The sequence below is a fragment of the Staurois parvus genome, unplaced genomic scaffold (assembly GCF_062004578.1).
Source record: "Staurois parvus isolate SC_StPar_1 unplaced genomic scaffold, SC_StPar_1.0 ptg000147l, whole genome shotgun sequence".
NCBI classification, from domain to species: domain Eukaryota; kingdom Metazoa; phylum Chordata; class Amphibia; order Anura; family Ranidae; genus Staurois; species Staurois parvus.
Genome location: NW_028317943.1, coordinates 20,440,150 through 20,461,117, shown reverse-complemented (window position 1 = coordinate 20,461,117; position 20,968 = coordinate 20,440,150). Strand labels below are relative to the sequence as shown.

At 41.1% G+C, this 20,968-nt stretch overlaps 1 protein-coding gene across 2 annotated transcripts in view; it reads right to left on the bottom strand.

The window, feature by feature from the left end:
* Window positions 1–20,968, bottom strand: part of ZFC3H1 (zinc finger C3H1-type containing) — a 109,970-nt gene that overhangs the window by 56,346 nt on the left and 32,656 nt on the right. For both annotated transcript variants that reach the window (XM_089674102.1, XM_089674103.1), the window contains exons 8-14: window positions 17,749–17,952; window positions 16,276–16,434; window positions 11,011–11,148; window positions 9,362–9,480; window positions 9,136–9,279; window positions 5,031–5,205; window positions 1,157–1,288 (exon numbers count right to left, since the gene is read on the bottom strand). In XM_089674102.1, the coding sequence (XP_089530228.1) occupies window positions 1,157–1,288; window positions 5,031–5,205; window positions 9,136–9,279; window positions 9,362–9,480; window positions 11,011–11,148; window positions 16,276–16,434; window positions 17,749–17,952 (1,071 nt within the window). The remainder of the gene's footprint in view (window positions 1–1,156; window positions 1,289–5,030; window positions 5,206–9,135; window positions 9,280–9,361; window positions 9,481–11,010; window positions 11,149–16,275; window positions 16,435–17,748; window positions 17,953–20,968) is intronic.

Genomic DNA, 20,968 nt, shown 5'->3' with positions numbered 1-20,968 from the left:
GAAAAAAAAAAACTGTAGGAACTAGGGATGCACCGAAATTTCGGTGGCCGAAACGTTTCGTCCGAAAATAAATGGCAGATATGAAAATAAGCACCGATACAGGTGCCGAAAATAACCCCGCCCCTCGCCTGCCACACCCCAGTGGTTTTCACCCTTACATGAGAAATCATTGAACGATCCCGGCGCAGGGCATAGAGATAAGTGAAAGAAGGATGGCCTCCACTCATCTCTATGCCCTTGGAGGACCAAAGCGATGTTACTTCAGATTTCGACGCATTGTAAAAAATGACTTTTTTTAAAGCACTAGATCATAGCTTTATTTGATCTAATGCTTTACATTGTAGAGGAGAGATGTGGGGGTCTTACCTCTCCATAAAGAGGACCTGTCTCTACTTATTGCTATCACAAGGGATGAATGCATTCCTTGTGATAGGAATAAAAGTGATTAAAAAAAATATATATTTTTAAATAGGGACAGAGTAAAAAGTTAAAAAAAAAAAAAAAAAAAAAAAGTTTAAAGTGCCCCCGTCCCCTCATGCGTAGTGGTGAATGCATACGTAGGCCACGCCCATATACCTAAACTGAGTTCAAACCACACATGCGAGGTATCGCCACAAACGACAGCAATAATTCTAGCACTAGACCTCCTCTGTAACGTTAAACTGGTAACCTGTAGAAATTATTAAACCATCACACATGGAGATTTTTAAGTACCATAGTTAGACGCTATTCCTTGAGCGTGCATAATTTTTAAACATGACATGTTGGGTATCTATTTACTCAGCATCATATCATCTTTCATATTCTACTAAAAGATTGGGGTATATATTGTTGTTTTTTTTTTTTTTAAATCATTAAAGTGCATTTCTTTCCAAAAAAATTGCGTTTGAAAAGTATATTGATTTTTTAAAAAAACTGTCCATTTTGGTTTTCGGCCAAGTACATCCTGAAGTTCCAGTTTCGGCACCAGAATTTTCATTCTGGTGCACCACTAGTAGTAACTAGTCTAGGAGTTACTACTAGTGGAGGATTGGGAAAGCAATCTTACATAAATAGCTCAAATTAATGTTTTTCAATATTACAGACTGTTCCTCAAAACTTGGCAGTGATTACCTTCACATCCCAGGTTAATTACACAATAAGAGTTTACACTTACTCCAACAGTGCTTGGCTCCAGCTTTCTTTTCCCCAACTCTTGACTAACCACTGCTTTAGCCCGGGCAAGTTCTTCCCCAGATTTTAAAGCAAGACTCCTTGTATCAAGAACTCTGAGCTGTACTTTGGTAATCTTTAGAAAAAAAAAATGCACAGGTTAAACATTTGCTCAACACATTGCACTGTAGGTCATACATTTGGTCATCAAATAACAATAAAAGTATTGTAACTAAGCAAAAAAAAAAAAAACACAACAGGAATATCATTCCTTGTATGAAGGTAAAAAATGTTCAGGTTAAAACATTGTCACCTCACCCAACCACCCCCATATCGTTCTACTTTCCTGACCTGTCACTCTATCCAGCGCAGTGCTCGTCTGCCGCAGCTCTCTCTTCTCCCTCCTTTGCTGAGGCAACAGGAGCCATTGGTTCCTGCTGCTGGTCAAGTCCTGTGATGAGGGGGTGGGGGCAGCGGAGCTGAGGGGTGTGTGTGTGTGTGAATGGACACAGGCAGAGCAGTTCAGGATCTAACATTTCAGGCGTGCCACCATTAGTAGCAGCAGCTTCTGGTGGCACACCGAGAAAAAGGAGGAGCCAGAAGTGCCAATGGGGAACTGAGAAGAGGAAGTTCCGGGCCACTCTGTGCAATTCCAGTGCATGGAGAAGGTAAGTATAGACAATTGTTTCAAAATCATAGCAGTATGTTTAAAAAAATCATTATAATAGCTTTTATTTCCATACACACAAATGCATTGGGAGTACTGCACAGTCTATTTCAAATCAAAACATGAAGAAAAAGGTTTCATATTTGTTATTACTTTGCAGAAAGTGGAGAAAAACTGGATTTTTTGTACATACTTGTAAAATTCATTTCTTGGAGTACATCACGGGACACAGAGCATGCTATTCATGACTAAGTGGTTATACGCCGCCTATAGGTGAATGGACACTGGTCGACCAATCAGAGGAAGTCCTCCCCTATAGAAACCCTCCTACACAGGAAGTACTTCAGTTTTTCTAGCAAGCAATGACATTCCAGAAAGAGGGGCGGGACCTCTGTCCCATGATGTACTCCAAGAAATGGATTTTATAGGCAAGTATGTAGAAAAAAAAAATCCAGTTTTCTTAATCACGGGACACAAAGCAGGCTATTCATGTCTATGTGGGATGTCCTAAAGCAATAAAAAAAATTTGAGAGGAGGGTGACGCCATGATAGCCACAGTCAACAATCCCTCAGTACCTACTCAACCATCTGTAAAATTCTGCGGCCAAAAGCAGAATCCCCTGCAGCTCTGACATCCACCTGGTAGAACTTTGTGAATGTGTGAACCGAAGACCATGTAGTGGCCTTGCAAACCTGAACCACTGATAGTGGATTGCCCAATATGCCGTCACACTCCTAGTAGAGTGTGCAGTCACCCAAAAGGGTGGTACCTTACCTTTCAAACCATAGCCTTGAATGATCAATTGGGGGATCCAATGTGAAAATCACTTTGGATGCCGCCTGCCCTTTCCTACCCCCCTCAGGCAGCATAAACAAAGCATCTGACCTCCTAACTCGGACCTGTACAGCACCCTGCCGGAAAGTGTCTTGGTCAGTGTTATACTGCACAGGGTTCCGTTACGCAGGGTCCAGTGCCGTAAGGCTGCATTACAGGCAAAACCCCTGAGGACTATTCTCTTTATCCAGCGAGGCTTGAGTACCAGTCATCTTGGCCAAGCAGCTTTCCGAATGGATCCGATTAAAGTCCATGATTCCCCAGGGAACCCATCCAGACTTTAGGTATGCTCCTTGGAGCACAAGCAACACTTTCAGTGACCATCCACCTTACAGATATGGGCAAAAAATACTTCCTGTGTAGGAGGGGGTTATATAGGGGAGGACTTCCTCTCTGATTGGTTGGCCAGTGTCCATTCACCTATAGGTGACATATAACCAACTTAGTCACGAATAGCCTATTTTGTGTCCCGTGATGTACAAGAAAATGAGTATTAGGCTGTTGAAAAAAAATTGTGTCTGCATTTTTCTTTACAAACTCAAACATTTACTGTTTAAACTGAAAAATGCTTGAAGGTTTAGCTTTCCTGTGAGTCACTGAATATTTAGTTGTACAAGCACTGTTTCTGAGAACTGCTTCACATCTGTGTTGCATAGAATCGACCAACTTCTGGCACCTGTGAACAGGTATTCCAGCCAAGGATGATTGCACTACATTCCACAATTCCTCTGCATTTCTTCGTTTTACCACAGAAACAGCATTTTTAAAGTCACCCCACAAGTTTTCTATTGGATTAAGATTGGGCTGGTCACTCCATAACGTTAATCTTGTTGGTCTTGAGCCAAGATGCTGCATGCTTACTGGTGTGTTTGGGGTCGTTGTCTTGTTGAAAACACCCATTTCGAGGGCATTTCCTCTACGGCATAAGGCTACATGACCTCTTCAAGTACTCTGATGTATGCAAACTGATCCATGATCCTTGGTATGCGATAGATACGCCAAACACCATAGTATGAGAAACATCCCTATATGTTGATGCTTGCGCCACTATGCTTCACGGTCTTCATCGTGTACTGTGACTTGAATTCAGTGTTTTTTTTTTGGGGGGGGGGGGGGGGATGCGGTCACCTGACAAACTGTCTGCTCCCCCTAGACTAAAAAAGAACATTCTTGCTTTCATCAGTCCACAAAATGTTGTGCCATTTCTCTTCAGGCCAGTCCATGTGTTCTTTAGCAAATTGTAACCTCTTTAGCATGTCATTTTCTTCAACAATGGGACTCTGCAGGAGCTTCTTGCCGATAGCTTGGCTTCACATAGCCAATGATCAGCTCCGGGTGATCAAAGTGGTCTAAAGTTACCTGTGAGTACTGTAACAATTAGAAGATGCACAAGTCTTTGCCATTATGGCTATTCTTCGATCCATTTGAATGGTAGCTTTCTTGTTTTCTTCCAGGTCTTTCTGGTTTTGATTGCCATTTTAAAGTATTTGCGATCATTTTAGCTGAGCAGTTTCTGTACTTCTTTATATGTTTTCACCTCTCAAAGTATGCTTTTCTTCTTGTCTGGAATGACCCATTTTTACTTGGATTGTAAGAGAGAAATGCACTATACCCAGCATGTACAACATTTGCTGCCTTTATCCTTAAATAAGGGCCACCTGTGTGACACCTGTGTTTTTCACAGACTGAATGACCTCACTAATAGACCTCCACACTGCTATTATTTTGAACATGCCCATTTCAATTAAGGATTCAATTACACAGAATGGGAAGCATGCATGTCATGACTGTTGGGTCTGTTGGTTTTCTATTACTACACCTACTAGTAAATTATTTGCCATGTAGAAATATTTATACCAAAAAGAGTGATTGATCTGGTTAGTGATGTTGGACTGCTATTATTCTGAACACAACTGTACATGTTAAAAAAAACAAAAACAAAAAAAAAATACAACATTTAGGACTTTACAATCAGCTTAATGCTGCTACCACTACGTGATTAGAACACAACCAGAAAAAAAATCCAAGTGGCAAGTGTTAATCTGTAACTTGAAAATTCCTGTTGCAGTTTACTTATTTAAAAACATGAATTGTTCAAAATTAGAGCAGCTAGGCATCTAACATTCTGAAATGTACTTATTTTCCAATGACGTCATCAGTTCTGACAGTCCATCCTTATGGGAAGCAGGCACAGCCAGGAACACTGGCATAGGTTATGAAAGGGCCTAAAATAAACCAGCATACTGAATTCTATCTAGAAACATGCAACTCTTTCTAATGTACATGGGCAACTTACATCGGACTTGGAAAAGTAAAAAAGTTAAGATGACAGGTGTAGTTAAGCGAAACAGAGAAATTTTCATTTAAAATTTTCACCTGTTCCTGTAAGTTTTTGAGGAAGACCCTGCTGGCATTCAGAAATGTTTCGGTTGCTTTCAGTTGTTCGGTGAGTTTGGTCATTTTTAGCTCTGCATTTTTGATCGATTCCTTTTTCTTCTCCTCCTGCTGCAAAAGATTTTTCAGGACAGACTCATCCTTGATCAAGAGCATTCTGTACGAAGTAAATAAAAAGGTGATAAATACTTATGGACAAAAAAAAACAAACCACAAAACAGTACAAACCTATTCTATTTAGAAATCAATGCTCTCTAGATAAAAATTGTGACCCTAAAACCTGACATTAGGTCTAGACATTTATACAAAATGTGTACAATAATGTTGCTGCTTCAATTTCACTTGTTTACAAAGAAATCTTGAATAAACAACTCTATCACTAATCAATTCATACTGACTGAAAAAAGATTAGGAATCAGAATCCTGATGAAACCATCACACTAGCAAGGCATTTTAACATGCATCACTTCATGGCTTTGGTAACCTGTTGGTACAGCAAGCAACCAAAAAAATGCATGCACATACATTTAAGCTACCTCCTAGGATGCGCCCCTTCAGTTACTGAAGGTAAGGAACTCTGGCTAATGTTCTTGGAGGAATACTTTAGCTGGCCCATAAATGGAATTTTTTCTGTTTTATGTCTTTTTTTTTTTTTTTTTTTTATTAGCCAGGTGATCCAAAAAGCCCAATCAATTATTCAACTTCACAAAAATTATCAAGATCTCAAATCAGATCCAAGCAATACTGCAGCAAGTAAAAGCTGAAAAAGTGAGGTACTGCAGTGTGTTACATCAAACATTTTTGTTCTTCAATTAATCTTACACTGTGAAACCTAGCAGGTAACCCAATTTCTCTTGTATAAAATTCAGCAAGCAATAAATGTCCCTCATCAAAGTTTATTCTGAGTGCTATGGACAGTGTTTGTGTAGATCTGTTCAAAAAGCAGGTGATAACTAACCCTTCTTACACTTTTCTGGTGCACAAAGTCAAGACACTAACAGGAATTAAAGTGAACTCTCTCAATCAACATTGAGTAATTTGAATCCGAATGCAACTAGCATTAGTAAATAGATAGGAAAGCATATCATATTTACTTGTTTTAAATGTTTTGGTTTTTTTTACAGTTCTTTAGTTACTTCCTGGTTTCCATGTCTAGGCAAATGTTGTCATACATACCAGTAGTCTTCATGGGAGGAGGGGTATTCTCAGCCAAGTATGCTCTCTTGTCTGTACGCCTGAACTAAGGGCAGATAGATTCCAGGAAGTAAATGCTACATGAATCATCTGCCCTTACTCAAGATGGCTGCAACCAGAAATGCTAGGGGGTGTTTTTCTAAGTGATTTAAAAAAGCATGGAGACATAGATGGACAGAGGAGTTTGCTTTGAATATTAAAAATAAATCAAAGTGTTACTAAACCCCGGACCCTGCATTCACTATATCTGGTCTCCCACAGTACACGGAAGAGCAGTCTTGTCACTTCAGCAGAGCACTGGTTAAAGCTTGTAGGAGTTCTCTTTCTGCTCTAGGAGAATGCAAAACCCCTGGCCCTCTGTCTGGGGAAAAAGGTATTATGGTTAATAGAGATTAAGATTGAATTATGTGGCCTCAACAGTAAACAATATGTCTGCCGGAAATCCAATACAGCTGATCATCCAAGCACCACCATTCCTACAGTAAAGCATGGAGGTGGTAATATCTTGTTATGAGGGCATTTTTCTGCAACAGGGACCGACGAAATTGTCAGGATAGAAGGAAAAATGAATGGGGCAAAAAAACGTCAAATTCTTGAGGAAAATCTGCTGCCTACTGCTAGAAACTTGTCAATGGGAAGGAGGTTTACCTTCCAACATGACAATGACCCAATGACCACACAGTGGTTGAAGGAGAAAAAAAAGTGAATGTCCTTGCATGGCCTAACCAGAGCCCAGACTTAAACCCCATTGAAAATCTGTGGAATGACTTAAAGACTGCAGTCCACAAACTGTGACCATCATATTTAACTGAACTTGAGCAGTTCTGCAAAGAAGAGTGGGCTAATATTGAAAAGTGAATTTATGTACGCCACTGCTGCGGTGTTGTTTGACTGAATTTGGATCAGATGATCCTCCAGTTGGATGGCCTATTTCTGTAGAGACACCCAAATCACCTGAAGTTCCAAAGATGTCGATTGGAAGACAAGACAAGATGGCAACAAAGTCCCCTCCACCAGACAGGGCACAGAAGGCTCCTCCCCAGCTGTCGTGAGGATCTTCCAAAAGAGGGAAGGTGACTTTCTGAATTCTGAGCCGGATTTCTGAGTCACCAAGCTGGGGTAAAAATGGTCCTCAGTAACAGGTGAATCTGTCTGTCCAGACACTGTATTGACTTACATGTTCCACCACATCAGAATGCTAAATTGTAGAGGTCTGGAGTGAAACTAGGCAAACTAAAGTGCCTTGAAGGAGGCTACAAATAGCCCTTGGACTTGCACAAAAAAGGAGAATTGGAAAAATCCAGAACCGAAAAGTTTGAACCAGAGATCGAGACACTCTAAATCTTTTATATACACACACACACACACACACACACACACACGTTCCACGGTCCAGCACTTTAACCAAAATGTGGCCATAGACACTGGAGGCATCTAGCAAATGGTCACAGCTGAAATTCAACACTGTAGGCATCCTTTACAGGCGTTTTTTAAGCAAGGGATAAACCTTGGCAGCAGTTGGATCTCTTAAGGGGTTATGACCAATCAGAAATTATCTAAACATCCTAGGGGATCCATCACTGGGGTAGTTCTTTCTTAACAAAATACTTAGACGCTTTGGAGGGGTAAAGAGTATATCCAGGGGTTTTCATAGAGAAGGTCCTCAAACAAGTGGAAATTATGCAACACCTTAGCAGACCAAGATAACTTGTATGAGCTAAGGCATGAGACTTAACAGTAACAACAAACGAGCTTCTAGTTTTAGCACTCAACACACATTATGCTGTAAATGAGAGAAGACACTTAATCGCCTCTTCCCAAGAAAAAATTCAGTTCAGCTAATCATTCCCCATAGCCGAGTTCCTCCATGCCTCTTATCAGGTTGGTTGGTTACCCTTTTCTGCACCTTTCTCCAGATCCCAGAGACTATACCTATTTTCATACAAGAGCATAATTTTGCTAGCTTTAGAAACTGCAGCTTGGCATTGCATGCTATTAAAGTGGTTCTTCAGTGTGCAGTTCCCCCCTCAGTCCCCCCTTTATACTCACCTGAGCCTCATCCAGTGATGTGCATGAAAGCAGAAGCTCTGCCAGGTCTCTCCCAGACACAGACATAACAGTGCAAGCCATTGACTCCCACTCTCTCAGACACACAGAGGCGGCTCAGAAGAGAGTACACGAGTGCCCCCAGAGCAAGCAGCTTCCTCTGGAAGCACTCAGCAGGAGGGAGGAGCCAGGAGCACCGGTCAAGGACCCAAGAAGAAGAGGATCAGGGCTGCTCTGTGCAAAACCATTGCACAGACCAGGTAAGTGTAACATGTTTGTAAAGGTTCTTTTTTTTTTTATAAACGTTTGTAGCCACCAAGTTATTTACTTTACACTTAACAATAAACCTAATTTGCCACATAGTTAAATTACAATTAAAAAGTGCACTGAAGTCAGATTGTAAACTGAAGACAGCATGTAACGATGTTATTCCACTGCATTTCATGGTGTAATCTGCAAGCACTGAACTGGTACTTTTAATCCCAAACTCTGTATCATTTAAAAATAGGTTAAAAAGGAAAGATCCTAACACTGAACCTTGGTGTACACCACTAATAACCAAAGGCCATTCAGAAAGTAATGATTAGTGATTCATATTTTGAACACAGTCTTTTAGCCAGTTTTCTATCCATTTGAAAACTATGCCAATCCTCAAGTGGTCAGTAGTATAACCCAATTGTTTTATAAAAAATCTGTGCCCCCAGTGGATAAGGAAATAGATAAACTCTGAAAGTGTATACTTCATAAAAACAAACATCAATTCAATGAAAAAAAAAAAAAAATTAAGATATTAAATCAGATAAGACTATACAACAATCTATAAAGTAATGTATCACCAAAAACGTACTTTTGCTTTGTATGCCTCGATTCAGCTTCTGCTACTTTTAGATCCTTTACAGGTTTACGGCTGCCATCTACTTCTATATCAGAGTTCGCTGGAGACAGATTTGTTCCTATCTGGTCCACTTTTAAGGGTTTCTGCTTTTCACGACTGCACACAAATTAAGAGGTTGTACTTTAGCCTAGATTATGTGGTTAAGCAACAGTATATTAGCTGGACAGTATGAAATTACCTAGAAATCTCTTCCCTCAGAAGTCTGTATTCAATCTTCTTATCTTCTGGTAAGGTTTCCGGAGTCCTCAAAGGATCATTTTCTTTTTCAGATTTTGAAGGTGCTTTTGGTTTTGATGCCTAATTAAAACAAAAATATATAAATATATAAATGATATATAAATCTTACACAAGTATGGACTCACCCTACTCAAGATAAAAGGGGGGAAAAAAAAAAACAAAAAACAAACTTGCATACTGCCTACAAATGGACTTCTATAACGTTTTCAAATGCATCTTCCATAGACTTGAATTTAACATGCCCTAAACAGTGCTAAGTGCCATCTGCAAGTACATGTGTTATTTTCCCAACTGTATTTTAAAGAATATTTGATTCCCTGCAGATTTTGCATGTTTGCCCACTTACAAAGAAATGAAGACTCTATACTTTTTATCATAGGTGTATTTTAAATAAGAAAGACAGAATATTAAACAAAAATCCAGAAAAAAAAAAAGATGATACAAATGTTATAAATTAAGTTGCAGTTCAGTGATTAAAATAAATATTTGATCCCCATGCAAAACATTGCACTTGGTGGAGAAACCCTTGTTGGCAAGCACAGAGGTAAGACGTTTCTTGTAGTTGGTTACCAGGTTTTCACACATCTCCGGAGGGATTTTAGTCCGCTCTTCTTTATAGATCTTTTCTAAATCCTTAAAGGTTTCTTGGCTGTTTGGCAACTCGAAGTTTCAGCTACCCCCATACATTTTCTATAGGATTAAGGTCTGGAGACTGGCTAGCCCACTCCATGATTTTAAAGTGCTTCTCCTTGAGCCTTCTCCTTGTATTTCTTCCATTTGCAAATAAATCGCTCCAACAGTCTCCTTCTCACCAAGCTTCTTACCGAAGGTCTTGTAGCCCATTCCAACCTTGTGCAGGTCTACAATCTTGCCCCTGTTGTCCTTTGACAGCGCTTTGGTCTTGCCAATGGTGGTGCCTAAGGAAAATTCTGTGGACAGGTGTCTTTTATACACAGATGTCGAGATGTCGTTAGGAACACCTTCTTAAACTGACAGGAATAATTGTGTACCACATGAGCACATAGGCAGTCTATGGGAGCAATAATTATTGTTGGCTGGTAGGGGATCAAATAGTTATTTTACTCACTAAACTGCAACTCAATTTCTAACATTTGTATCATGTGGTTTTTTTTTCTGGATTTTTGGTTGATATTCTGTCTCTATCACTTAAAATACACCTATGGAAAAAATAATAAAGCCTTCATTTCTTTGTAAGTGGGCAAACTTACAAAATCTGCAGGGGATCAAATAATTATTTTCCCCATTGTAAACACTATGAATTGGATATTTCATACTGGCCGAAAATACAATATCAACTGACTAAAAAAAAAATACACATTTCAAAGAGATAATAAAACTGTGGTATAAAAAGTGCAATGTTGATAGACCAGGGCTGGAGTGTGAACATGAGAAACTAGGGGACCTACTGGATGTCAGGGACATATAGACTAGTATGGTGCTGGACTAAACAACAGTTAAACTACGTGTAGAAGCTGAATATTCATATCTATGGGACAGATGACCAGGAAGGGGATAACCCAACCATTTTCAGTAGTAAAGTAGAAAATATTTCTACAAAGATATGCTCACCTCTGCAGTTCTTCTGGCTTCTTTGATCATAGATTCCAACCCTCCAAATACACCAAGGCCTGGACTAGGTGGCTCTGGGTCTGACTCATCAGAGTCAGAAGCATTCAGTGTTACGACTACTGACTTGTGCTTTGGAAGCTGCAGTACACAAAACAAAACACAGCAAACAATGTATACAAAGCAGAATACAGAAGTGTACTTCATTTGTAGTTTACACAGTATAATCCTAAACAGAGGGGGGATACCCATAGCCCGATAGCGGTTGTAAACCTGACATGAAAAATGTGCAAAGTATATCCCTCAGTACTTGAATCCAAATCAGTCAAATTAGCCAAAATTACCAGGATGTTAATCAGGAGAGGAAACTTCAACAACCAAATTCCTTGAACTGATCAGTACTCCTGCCTAGCATAGAAAGCTGGAATCTGCTGTGAGGATATTCCAAAAGATAAGTAGGAAAAACTTCCATGATTCCAGGGCAAGATTTCTGAGCAACCAAGCCAGAACATACAAACAACTTGGTCCTTTGCGCTAAACAAATCTGTACAGGGATTTGATTGAGTCCCACATTGACAAAATGTATCGTAATGGAGGTCCGAAGTGAAGAACACACTAATGGGACACCTCCACAGACAAGACTCTCAGGCACCAAAGAAAAGCCAGAGAATTCCTTAACAGGAGAATCAATTCAGTCTGACGTTTCACCTATGGAACAAATACTTTGGTCCAGGTTGTGTCAAGGACCAGAGCTTTTATCTGAAATGAGTCGATACCAACGACTAAGTGCAGAATCCAAATCAGGATAATATAAACTACCTTTTCCGACAACCAGCATGCCAACTGTTCACTCTGCAGGAGGTTGTCCAAGTATCACACAATGAGGATGCAACGACAACAGAGTGCAGTTAATACTGGGGCCAGCACCTTGGTAAAACACCTGAGGTGGTGACAAAGGGCAGAAGGCAAAGCCCAAAACTGGCAGTGTAGTGGTTCTTTCTAATTTATGGACTAGAATGAAGATATTCATATTTAAAAAATCCAAGCTGGGGTGGAGTTCCACCATTAGGTATAGGGATGGTAAACAGGTTAACCACTTGCATTCCAGAGAATTTACCCCCTTCCTGACCACGCAATTTTTTGCGATACGTCGCTGCGTTACTTTAGCTGACAATTACACATTCATGCAACACCCAGTAAGGTAGTCACAGTCCGCAAACGAATACAGATTTAAGCCTTGGACATAGTGTATTTTATCTTTTGGGACCAACCTCCTTTGAGAGCCCAGAGAAGCCAACCCAGCATCGGCTCCTTTGTATTGAAAGTGTCTGCTCTTGGGACCAATTTGGGTATTCAGATGCAACAGTGTGGATTGTGGACTCAAGAATTTGAGTCATGGATTCACAGAAACCAGGACACCAATCTGTGTGCCAGACATACAGAGGGACAAAAACAGCCCACCAGGCCTGCTTGCTTAAAAAAATAAACAGAAACCACACACACACACACACACACACACAAGATTATTACCATCTACATTGGAGATCCATTATTGGTGCACATGCTTCCTCCTTTTTAGAGCTGCATCACAAAGTGCACAAGAAAATAAGATACTTACATGCCTATATATACACTCGGTGGTTGAAAATGTTGTTTACCTGTAAAATCCTTTTCTCGACGCACATCACAGGACATTTTCATGCCCATTATTATTATTATACAGGAGTTATATAGCGCCAATGGTGCTCCCAGCACAGTTACAAGTGCTTAACGGAAAGAGCTTTCCCATCTTGTGACCACTGTGACAGCAAATGACAGAAGTCACATGGTCATAATCCCCGCCCCACCTCCCAGCATTAGAAACCCTGAAAAGGGCTGGGAGGTACTGGCATTAATTACTAACTCTTCCCTTCAGATCGTAAGTTTAAAAAAATAAGTCCACAGATCAATTCAGAAATGGTAGATTTGGAAGCTGCGTAACCCCAGTCAGAAACATGACTGAGAAATCACAGCAATTGACTCCAGTTAGTCAAAGAGCATGAACCCCCATCCAGGGGATGAACAGCCTTGTCCCCCTGCGTCTGGGGCTTAGCACAAAAAAAAGGCAATACAACGTCCTGGTGGAGACGGAACAAAGAAACCACCTTGGGTAAAAAACGTAGGCTGCAAAACCCTCTTGTCACAGTGGAGCACCAGGAATGTTTCCTTAAAGTGTTACTAAACCCAGGACCCTGCATTTGCTATATCTGGCATCCCACTGTACACAGAACATGGAAATGCAATTATTTTAGTAAATATAAACTGCTAAATAACTTTTATCATCAGAAGTTAGAGCAGTCTTCTGACTTCTACCAGTGTCCAGCTGAGCACATGTTAAAGCTTGTAGGAGGCGTTTTCATTGTGCTCTAGGAGGATGAAGAACCCCAGACCTCTGTCTGGATAGTGCTGATTTGCCCTGTGCTGATCACATGCAACTCCCAAGAAAAAAAAAAAAAAAAAAACGCACCTCTAGCAATACACAACAAAACTGAGCATGTGCAGAGGGACTCCACATGATATGTCTTATCAGGAGAATAAGAGCGGGGCACTGGAAGAAGGGGACGATCAGAGAAGACAGGATCATACAGCGTTTTTACACAATGCAGAAAATTAACCTTTTAGGTTCCACTGAGTATAACAAGCATGCTTCACTGCATATACAAACTGATTTTACGATTCTGGGTTTAGTAACACTTTAAAAAGGAAAAAGCGGCCAATGGCAACCAGAAAAGTAACATCCCAAGTCACAAAGACTAAAAGGAATATCCCAGATGGGTTCAAACTGAGATTTCTGTAATAGATAAAGTACAAAGTTGTGGTCCCTCAAAGTCAGAGTCTTAATTGGTGGGACAATACACAGGACGCTTTCCACAAAGGCGCACACACACACACACACACACAGGAATGTGAAGCAATCAGTCCCTGAAAGAACCACCAAGGCTGAAAACTGATCCTTAAAAGTACTCAAGGCCAGTTCCAGATTAACTCCGGACTGGAGGGAAAGAGACCAACAACACACTTGCAAGGATTTTCACTTCAAGGAAGATTTACCACAGGGTGTACACATCTCATTTTGTTTGAAGTAGCCTACTGAGCCTTCAGTAGGGTACAAATGACAGAACATAAATGCCCCCATCTCTCAAGACTCTGTGGCTTCAACAGCTATGCCATTACAGCCAGCGACTGTAAAAAAGGATGGTTGACCTGAAGGGACCAGGAGTCATTCACCGACATGTTCACCATATCGAAAAATTAAGTTCGCTGGGGCAATCGGAATCAATGGAATTCCTTCCACTAGAATCCTGTGATTCAGATGAGAAAGCAGTTGTAATAGCAATTATGCATAGACTAGAGAGAACTGGTCCAGTGAGTAACCAAAGAATCCCTCATGAACGCTTGTGGATCTCACTGGTCCTAGAGACAAACCTGACTGGCTTCTCATTGAACTTGGGACACCACAAGATCCACAACCAGTGTTCCCATCATTAGCAGAGTTCCTGGAGCACTTCTGGGTGAACAGCCCACTGCTGCGGAAACAGTTGTTGGCAGCTGAGAAAATCCACTTGCAAAGTTTCCAGGCATGGAAGGAATGTGGACAGTGAACAAAATAGTAACAGGAAATTCTAACCAATTGACTCCGCCACCGTCTGATGCGGGAGGGGGCGCAGCACTCCGCCACCGTCTGATGCGGGAGGGGGCGCAGCACTCCGCCACCGTCTGATGCGGGAGGGGGGGGGTAGTGGGGAAGACACACACACTCCGATGTATAGAGGGTAATGCTGGGGACTTTGATACAAGGGAGGACTCTGATGTGAACATGCTTCCGTGTGCGAGAGTAATTTATTCACTCAGCAGATGCACCGACACTCCCCTTCCCCGACAAGCACCCAACTGGTGCTCCTTACACTGCAAGGTCTCTTCTCTCCCTGCTAATCCCAGGGTACAGTGCTGGAGACAGGCAGGGAGGTGAGGAGGAGATAAACAGCGCAATGTTAAAAATACTAAAAGTTTAGGTCCCCTAAAGCGCCTTTAATTTTTAAAAGCCCTAGACATTCCTAAAAGCACCTCTGCCGAATAACAAACATCAACCTTTTGTATTTTCCATCCTGGCAAAGCAATTTCAAGGTTTAAAAAGGGACATACATCCATTGAAAACCCCTAGGAATAAAACAGTCTCATTCAGTAGTATTATAACAATTAAGACCTTATTTAAATATGGTTTTGGTCTGTTGCTATTTGGTCTATACTGCTTCTGCGGAACTAATTTACTGGATGTTTTTGAAAGTCTAGTATTGTGTGGGTTTTTTTTCTCTTCTCTACTTCCTTTTCTTTTTATTTGTTTGAATTACTGGAAATTCTAAGTGTCATGGATATTCTGTTTATGCGCAATTATGGTCAAGAAGTTTGTTTACCTCTGTTATATGGGTTTTTTTTTTTATTACTTCTTTGCCAGATTGAAGTATATCTGCTGACTTACTGTCTATTCTATATCACCGGAAAATGTTAATAAAGACTGATATTACAAAAAATAATAATATGGTTTTGGTTATTTTTTTTTTTATCAGGACAAGTAGACTATTATGAGGGACAAGTAGATTGGGACCCCGATTTATTTATTTAGTATTTCAAGAAATTTCCACACCCCTGTACCATTAGCTGTTGATGACTGGGGAAACCTCTAGAAACTCAGCATAGTCACAGAGAAAAAACAAATTGGGAAAACATCCATACGGTTGTTGATTGGGGGCAGAATCATCTCAGGAGCAGATACCGTCTGAGATGACCTTTTTTTTTTAACCCATCCCCCTGCATGAAGAAGCACAGCCAGTTTGCTTGTGTGCACCTGAGACAGCCTCCCCAACTGGCCTCATGGGCAGCACAGCCCTGTCTGGAGAGACTTCCAGAATTTAACAAATCCAACCTGAATCTACCAGCAGCTGATGATAGAAGAAAAATCTTCCAAAACATAGGCAGCCATATAAGAATTCCTGTGTCCCTCAAAGGACCAGAAAGAAAAATGTGTTTTACAGTCCTGAGATGATCACAGCCTGACAGAATGCTATGTCAAAAGAGTAGACCGCTCACATCTGAGGCAGACACCACTAGCTAATTATTCTTGGGAAAGCAACAATGTTTTAAGATACATCATGTGTTCTATTACTATCGTTTCTCAGGGATTATGCCAGTGCAGGTATAGGATTCAGGGACGAAATCTCAATGCACAATTACCTTTATTACACGTCTTATAGGTCTCAAGACTCTGGTAATCGGAATATTATTCTTCCGATGAGAGGAAGAGTTCACACTGGCTGCAGTTAACATGATCCTTGGCACAGGCATAATATTAATAATAGGAGGTGATAGAGGTTGATTGTTATTACTCGGCTTCTGGAAAAAAAGAAAGAGGAATAATTACATACATACATCCATCTGTCTGGTAAACACATGCGATCTTCTGATGCCACAGAGCTAAAAGAACTAAGGGTTGTGGCAGGCATTCAAAAGTACCCATGCCAACCCTTTCCTCCCAGCTACTCCATTCACACAGCTTCAATTAATTAAACATGATCTATGAATGGAGGATGGGTGCATGACTGATGGGTTCACTCCACCCCCATTCATAGATCATGCTTCATTCATAGAAGCTGAACAGCTTTAATGGATAGAGAAGATGGTCAGAAAGGGTGGGCATTGTTAATCATTCAGTATACCTGTTGCAGCCCCTTCGTTTCCTTAGCTAAAGCTACCGCGGATGATTATGGCAGCAAGGCTATGGGGGTGGAGGTTAGAGGAGGAAGATTATGGTGAAAGGAGGGCACAGGAGCACAGCACAAGGGACAAATCTCACTGATGGCAAGTAATGTCCTTTGTGCCATTTCTTTTAGGTAAAGTCGGCTTTTAAGAGTTGATCTGACAGCTTCTTCAGCTCTAAATACTTCCTGCTGTGCAATGATCAATTTACCCCTGTGACAATCTGCTTATTCTGCCCAATGCAGAACATCTTCAGTCTCCCTCTAGTGGTGGCTAGTAACTAGTTCATAGCTAAACCCAATGCAAATATATAGCCCAGCCACTCTCAACTTTTTCAACAAAGAGGAACCCATAAAATAACTTCCAGGTCTCAGGGAACCCCTGCTAAAAATTACAATATCTATTACTCATGATACAATAGTGTGATAGTCAGTGGGAAGAATGCTCTCTACACTTGGGGACACTGATAAGAATTACTCTCTTACAGATAGGTGAAAAGATCAATGTTGTCAGTGGGAACCTATCTGGGAGGCAGAAATTGCTGATTGCACAAGGAACCACTAACAACCTATGGAGGAACCCCAGGGTTCCATGGTATCCTGGTTGAGAAATCCTGATATAGACAAACCACATTGCTGGATGTAGATCATTTTTAGTAAAGATACATTCTATACATTTTCTTACAATATCCTAAAAGCTGCATTCCTGGATATCAGCAAAACAGGATTCTAAAAAAGCATATAACCACTTTTTAGATTAGAATTTACAGTAACATAACCAGAGAAGTCATGAATGACCATTAAAATGATGATGCTAGAATGCCTAATGTGTATAACATGCTGTATAACTTTAAAAGCGTTTTCTACCAGTTTTATAATAGATCAGTCCTGTAATTCTAAAAAAAAACAAATTCAGGGATTGGGCAGAACTTCTCTACCAACCAATCCTTACCTCTGGTCTTACAGCCCTTTTGTTAGCCAAAGATTTTAAAAGTTCTTCACGAAGCAGCATTTCCTCCTCTTCCTCTTCATCTGCAAAAGGGGGCTTAGGAGGCTGCTCTGGCTCTTCTGGTGGAAGTGGTGGAGGCGGGACCAATATTTCAGAAGAAGCTCCAGAGATTACAGAGCCATATAAAGAGACATCACTGAGATGTGGCTGGAAGTTGACACAGTGAATTAATTGCTGATTTATTACATATCACTGAAGCACACTCAATCTGTTACATCACAATGCATGTGCACGTAAACCAGAAAGAAAAGTATCCATAGGGCTCCTGACAAATGTAGCTAGATTGCTTGTCAGACTGCACAAACTCTTCAGAGATTAAAGTGATCATGTATATTCTTTGCAGACATTAGCAGCTTCATTGTGAGTACTCTTAGAACTACTCAGTGGGTGAAGTGTGTCTAGGAAAATGGTGGAAATCTTGGGGGAGATTGTGCACAGATTGACAGATAACGTACAGCATCAGCAACCTTGTAGATAAAAAAGGAATTTTAACTAACCTGTAAATTCCATATCTTGGAGTGCAGTACAGGAAAAAGACTGAATATTCATAGACCACAGGTTATAAGCTGGTCCCTTTGGGTGACTGGACACTGGAAAAGCTTTTTAGGACACGCTCCCTGGGCATCCCTCCCTTTAACACTACTCCACTTGGTGAGGATTCATTTTCGTAGCAAGCAATGCAAAGGAACCCAGGAATAGAAAGGAGGGTGGCCTGCACTGTAATCCAAAATATGGAAGTTTATCTTAATCATACATTGCAAGACACAGGCTGAAAATTCTTAGACTCTAGAACTTCCCTAAGCAATGAATGATATGGGTGGGCAATATCCAGGCAAACAGAACCTGTGACAACAGGCCCAACAAGCATCAGACTCAACAAGATATTGCCATTGCAAGAACCTTGTGGCCAAAAGCTGCACCATTAGAAAAACGGATGCCCACCTGTTAGAACTTTGTAAAGGTATAAAACATCGGACCAGATGGCAGCCTTACAATGTTGTTCAACAAAGGCTAGATGTTGGAATGCCAAGAAATACCCACCGATCTGAACGTGAACGCATAAAAGCAGAGTAGTTTTGCTCCTTTGGTTTGGAAGCGCCAGTGATGAAGTGTCCTATACACCGAGCAATGGTGGATCTGAAAATAGGATGTCCTGTCTGAGGACCTGGTGGTAGGGTGAAAAGGGAATTTGTCTGACATTAACTATTGATTTGGGTAGACTAATAGCTCTAGGTCCATGCAGTGAAGAGTAATTACCCTTGGAGAAGAGTATGAAGAGGGAAGGACTAGGTCTTCACTGAGGTAGGAGACGGACACAACCTAAGCAAGAAAGAATGGCCTTGGGCACAAGAATACTTTGTCCTTATGAAAGATGAGCAACGGCTCCCTAGAGAGGACAGCAAGGTCAGAGAAACGTCAGACATCATTTAGAGGGATTTCCCTGATTTATTCAAAGTGTGGTTTCTCAAGAGCAGAGAGAACCAGACCAAGGTCCCAAGGAAACACATGGTGCTGCAACAGGGGCGGATCCAAAATACACCATGAATAAAGGTTTTAACAAGGAAAGCAATGTCAGAGGTTTCTGGAAAAGAAAAAGGCCAAAACCTGTCCTTCTAGAGTATGAAAGGACAAGTTCTTGTCAAGTCCGGTTTGTAGAAAAGCCAGAATGCAAGTTACATAGTTCACTTCAGACAAGGAAGGATTTCCAGGTACAATAGTAGGTCTTTCAGTAAGTGACTTTTCTTGCTTTCAGCAATATAGGAATGAATGACTGGAATAGGGTGAAATAGGGGACCTAGAGAAAGCAGGTCTGGCCTGTTCGGAAGGGGCCAGGGGTCGTCTCCTACCAGTCAGAGTATATCTGTGCACCAGGTCCCTCTGGACCAGTTTGATGCAATAAGACTCAACAGTTTCTCCTCTTCCTTTACTTTGCAGAGCAGCCAAGAAAACATTAGCACTGGGGGAAAAAAAAAAAAAAAAAAGGCATAGATTAGACTCAATTGGAGACCAAGGAATTACCAAAGCATCGGATACCAATGCTATAGGGATCCTTGGTCCTGACCACAAACAGAGCTAATCTGTGGTTGCATCTGGAGGCCATCATAGCCACATTTGATGTCCTCCATCTCAGACATATAAGGCTGAACATGTTAGGGTGAAGGGCCCATTCCTCTTTGTCAAGGTGTGACAGCTGAGGTAATCTGCCATCCAATGGTCCATTCCTGGGATGTGGACAGCAAAGATTGCTGGATGGTGTTTCTCTGCCCTTGAGATGACAAGGCTTGCTGCCTTCAAAGCTGCATAACTCCTGGTCCTTGGTGATTGATGTAGGCCACAAACATGACATTTTATATTTAGACACTGAAGAAGGGGGTAGTACTGTGCCATCCTTATCACTCTGAGCACAAGGATGTTGATGAGAAGCTTGGTATCCCCTTGGTCACCATTGTTTGCTGAACTGTGACGGACTGGAACACTCCTCCCCAGCCTGAAAGACTGGAATCTGTCATTATCACCATCTAGTGATATGACAAACTACTTTCTCCATTGATAAGGCTGGGTTGGAAATCCACCAAACTATGGAATTCTTTGCTTGGCTGGACAGGAGCATGGTTAGTTTGGCTGAAGGAGCCTGCTTGTTTCATGCAAACAAGATGTTGTGTTGGAGGAGATGTCTCAAATACAACTGGGTGAATGGGACAACTGCAAAAAGAGACCACCATGAGACCCAGAATTCTCAAATATAACATAGGGGTGTCTCAAAGCAGTTTTTTCTTTGGAAGTAATACTGTTGTGTAGACGGCTCAAGCATTCCAAGGGAAGAGAAGGCTGGATTACAAAATTTTGAAGTTTGCTCACCCAACCAAAGTCCTTGGATGTTTCAGATGGCTCAAAGGGAGACAAGTCCTTCAGAAGGCGGCGGTCTTCTGCGACTTGGATGCTGAGAGTTCTTAGAAGGGCAAGAATAGAAGGAGGGACCTTTGTGCATAATCTAGCAGAGGCAAATGGCAGTGGAACTGGAAGGGATTACCTCCTACTGCAAAGCATAGAAGAGCTGATAAGGCTGATAAAATGGGAATATGCAGATAGGCATCTTGGATATTTATGGCTGCCAAGTTTTCCCCTATTATCAGGGAGGCAATAACTGACCTTGTGGATTCCA